A 4,478-nucleotide genomic window follows, 5' to 3' on the forward strand; every position below is an offset into this window, starting at 1 on the left:
AAGGTAGTATGGGCCCGTACTACTGAAAGCATAGGACCCATACGTGTAACAGAGAAATCACAACCCTAGGGCTTGTTGGGAGTTGATTCCTCGTTATGATACGCATGTTATCTGATATCCTCCTGGTATATTTTTAGTATGGTGACTACGCGTCGATTTGAGATTGGATCTGGATCGGGATCGGGCGCAGGCCGCAAGGATGGGTCAGTCGTGTTCGATGACAGGATTAGGGAGATCCTCTGTGAGGGGGTTGTGGCTATTGTCAGGGATCAGATACTAAAGTTATTTGGGTCTATTAATACCGCGATGATGGAGTTCTTCGATGACAAATATGTGGCTATTGCTGGGACTGCTGTTGCTGCAGCCGTTGCAGCTACAGGTGTCGGACCGGGTCGGGTTTTTCAGTATCGGGATCCGACTTTCGATGGAGTTTAGGACCCAATCGTAACCATGAGGTGGCTATTTGATGTTGAGGGATGTTGTAACACCCGCGGTTCCAGGCTAGGCATTATCTTTGATGTAATAGTCTAGGTTAACCTTTGTAACCCGTTTTGAAATAATAGAAGTATATTATTTGAGTATTATGTGTTTTGTGCTTAATTTCTTAATTATGTGGTTTGATTAATTAAGAATAAAAATAAGCGTCGAAATTTAAGTGTAAAATAAACTTGATATCTTTGGATAATGTTGTATTAGTTGAAACGAGGTTTCCGAATATATATAGAACGCCCAAATTTGACTTTGTATGAGGAAGTTATGATTTATCGAAGTTTCGGTTTAGCGGTGTGCAGCCCGAAATACTCGATCTGATTTACTTTCTATGAAATACGTGTTATGTGGGTGTGCCTCATCTGTTATGTGGAATATGTATTGAATGAAAATGATATACAGGTTTTAAACTATGTATGAAAATATATATTTTTATCTACTAATATGTTGGGTAGAACATGGGTAGATAGTTGGTGTGTAATAAACAGATGAGAGGCCTCGATGTTGTTGTTGTTGTTGTTGATCTAGTTATTCAGCGGAGTATGGATAACGACCACAGACTCTTTCTAGACAGTCCTGTGGAACGCTAGCAGGTTCATAACCTGTAGGTGTTGTGAACAATGTGTTCACCGGTGTACTCTATCCCCCTCATGGTTGCCTTTAGGATATCTATTGTTGAGGAAACCCCTTAGCAGTAATGTCCGTCCCGATGAAAATCCTAGATTAGGTCGCTTGAGATAGATGTTATTTTAGGGACGTAAAGTGAGGATAATGGGAATGGGTAATCGGGATAGTGATTGGTTGGTGAAAATAAATATAATTTATTTATTGTGGGTTGAAAACCCTATATGCTCACCAGGCTCCCAAGCCTGACCCACTCAGTTTTATTTGTATTACAGGAAGTGGTGCAAGGGCGTAAGATGGATGAATCACCGAGTTGTTTTGTTTACAAGTCTGTATATGTATATATTTGTTGAATGACTTGTAATGTTATCGTTTATGCTTTATGGTCTGTATCGGGACATGACATCCCGAGTTTTGATTATATAATGAAAATGCATCTCTTGATGAAATGCTTTGATAAATATTATTTTATCATGTTTTGTTTTGGGAACAAATTCCACAACTCTTTTAAATCAAAAGGATTTACTCTGAAATTATTTAAAAAACATAAATGAAATTGGTCTTTTCTGGCCGAGATTTTGGGGATGTCACAGATGCTTTTTCACATGCTCTTGCCTAGCTGACTAGAAGGTCAGGTGCGCTTTGAACCTCTTGAGGTCCGAAGTGAAGGCTTGGTGGAGACTTGTTACAGGGTCGTATTTTGCTAAGCAAAGGGTTGCGGTATCTTGGGAACAGTTCATGGAGATGTTCCGTACTCGATATGTGTTGCACGTAGAGCGCGAGAGGTTGGCCTAGGAATTTTTGGATCTGAGGCAGGGTATGGAGTCAGTGACGGAGATCACCAAGATGTTTATCGAGAGAGCCATTTTTTGCCCTGAGTTTGCTTCGGAACAGGCTCAGATGACCCGTTACTTGAGCATACTCAAGACAAATATCAGGCAGTTTGTTTTCACACTGAGGTATGGTTATTTGTTGGAGTTGCAGGAGGTCGCCAGGAGGCGTGAGCTTGAGATAGATCTTCAGTTGAGGGAGCAGAGATCGGACCAACACAGTCGTAGCCGGCACCGAAGCGGTTCAAGGCCTCTGAGTCTATACTTGGGGGATAACGAGGTCGCACTTGTGGGAAGTACGATAGGGTTCATGAAGGGGCATGCCGATCTGGTAGTTTGTGCCACAAATGTGACAAGGATTGGCACTATGCGAGGGATTGCCGCAAGTTAGCCCCAGTTTAGAGTACGCAGATTTGCTATCATTGCGATCAGGTTGGCCATATGAAGGTCAATTGTCTCTTGCTCGTTGCCAAGCCTGCACAGGCCCCAGCGCCAGCCACATTGAGGATCACTGATAGACGTCAGGGGAGGGCATCAGCCACGTTGAGGATGACGTTGATAAAACCAAATAGTTTTTTTTAAAACTCAATATCAAAATTTTATATCTAACCAATATAAAATTTACAGTAGTTATATCATTAACTCAAAATCAAAACCGAAACATACTTTTACCTTTAAATCAAAACCGCATAGTTATATTTTTAATACAAAATAACAACATATTATTATTATTTTTATAATAACGTATTTTTTTTTATAATAACACATTACATTATTTATAAAAATAAATATATTTTTATTAGAAAAACAAAGATAAATTTTTTAAATTACATCATGTAAAAATAAAAATGTAATAAAATGATGTTTATACTTCAAATATTTTTAGATAGAAATAGAAAAAGAAAATATTTAATGATGTATTGTAGTATGAATATTTTAATTAAAATCTAAACAACAAAAATTATTTATATATTAAATAAAATATATTTTCATAATACATGATTAAAATTTATAAGCTTTAATTTATATATATATATATATATATATATATATATATATATATATATATATATATATATATATATATATATATATATATATATATATATCATTTTGATTTAATTTATGGTAATTAATACAAGATTTAATGAAACATATTTAAAATATCACAAATGGTCATTAGACAAAATTTCACAAATGATATTTAAAAAGGTTTTACAAAATAACAAAAGTAATCATTATCTAAAATTCTTTCAACTTTAGACATCCACAATAATCCACAATAATGAATATTTATGTGTGAGGTTTGGTCCCTACGACTATAGATGTAAAAAAAATATTGTAGAAAGTAGAAACTATATTACAGAGACAATAGTAAAAGCTATAAAAAATTGAAGGCCATAGTACCGTTTGCTTGTATGGTGGAAATAGTTAAAAAAAAATTTTAACTATGATGCATGCATGGTCGATGGCGATTAAAATATTCTGGGCAATTAAAGTTGACAAATATAATTGTGGATAATTAGGGAAACAATTCAATATAGTAAATCAAATTGCAGGTTTTAGGCACATTTGCTAAAAATTGAATATGAATTAATCTAAAAATTGCAGGTTATTGCGTGGAACATCCAAACGCCTGGTTCAATGGCAGTTTTCATTGACCTGAACCCTTCCGAATACTTTGTCAATGTCAACCATCTTTTGTATATATATATATACATCCCATCATCCATTTCACTTCGACATCATCTTGCACCTAAAAACAATTACAGACAAGTAGAAGAAAACAAACCAATTTCACCTCTCTCTCTCTCTCTCTCTCTCTCTCTCTCTCTCTCTCTCTCACACACACACACACACACACATTTCATGGGTAATGTGATTCCTGCTTGTTGCATGGTAAGTCATGATCAAGGGTCATTCCCGAAAGTAATTTATTGGGAAGGAAACACAAAAACCCTAACAAGAAAAAGACCAGTAGTTGCAGGAGAGATCATGTTTGAGTTCCCAGAGAGCATGGTCTGCGATGCTGATCGCTTCTTTATTGGCCACACCATCCCGGCTTTATCCATTGATGACCAGCTCAAGCCTGGTAAAACGTATTTCGTTCTCCCACTCGACATCTTCTCTACCGAAATTCTCTCAGCTTCTTCAATATCAGCCTTTGTTTCCCACACGCCTAAACTAATTAACCCAGCTCATCTCAAGGAGTGTCCTCTAGAATACATAAAGGGATCAAATGGGAGAGTTTTGATCAAGGTGAAACCCGAGTTTATGGCAAGGCATCTTACTAGTAGGGGTGAAGGTCATGATGATGATGATCAAACAAACAAAGGTATAGGTGGAAATAATTCAAGTCGTAGTTGTTTGTGTAGTACACCTGAGCTGAAGAAGGAGTATGAACAGTTAGTTCGGTCTAAGGATCAAACATGGTCTCCTAATCTTGAGACTATTTCAGAAGCGAAGAGGATTTGGTATTCTCCATATAGAGTGATAGGATTGGAATGGAAAGAGAAAGATGAGTTGGATGCATAA

General features: G+C 36.6%; 1 protein-coding gene across 1 annotated transcript; it reads left to right on the forward strand.

Annotated features, from left to right (window-relative positions):
• The first annotated feature begins 309 nt into the window (after positions 1–309).
• On the forward strand, positions 310–4,478 carry LOC111885563 (uncharacterized). The gene is made up of 3 exons (XM_023881810.3): positions 310–396; positions 3,555–3,646; positions 3,848–4,478. Exons 1-3 carry the CDS (start codon positions 310–312, stop codon positions 4,476–4,478), a joined length of 810 nt encoding a protein of 269 aa, XP_023737578.3.

The sequence above is a fragment of the Lactuca sativa genome, chromosome 9 (genome assembly GCF_002870075.4).
Source record: "Lactuca sativa cultivar Salinas chromosome 9, Lsat_Salinas_v11, whole genome shotgun sequence".
Lineage (NCBI taxonomy): Eukaryota > Viridiplantae > Streptophyta > Magnoliopsida > Asterales > Asteraceae > Lactuca > Lactuca sativa.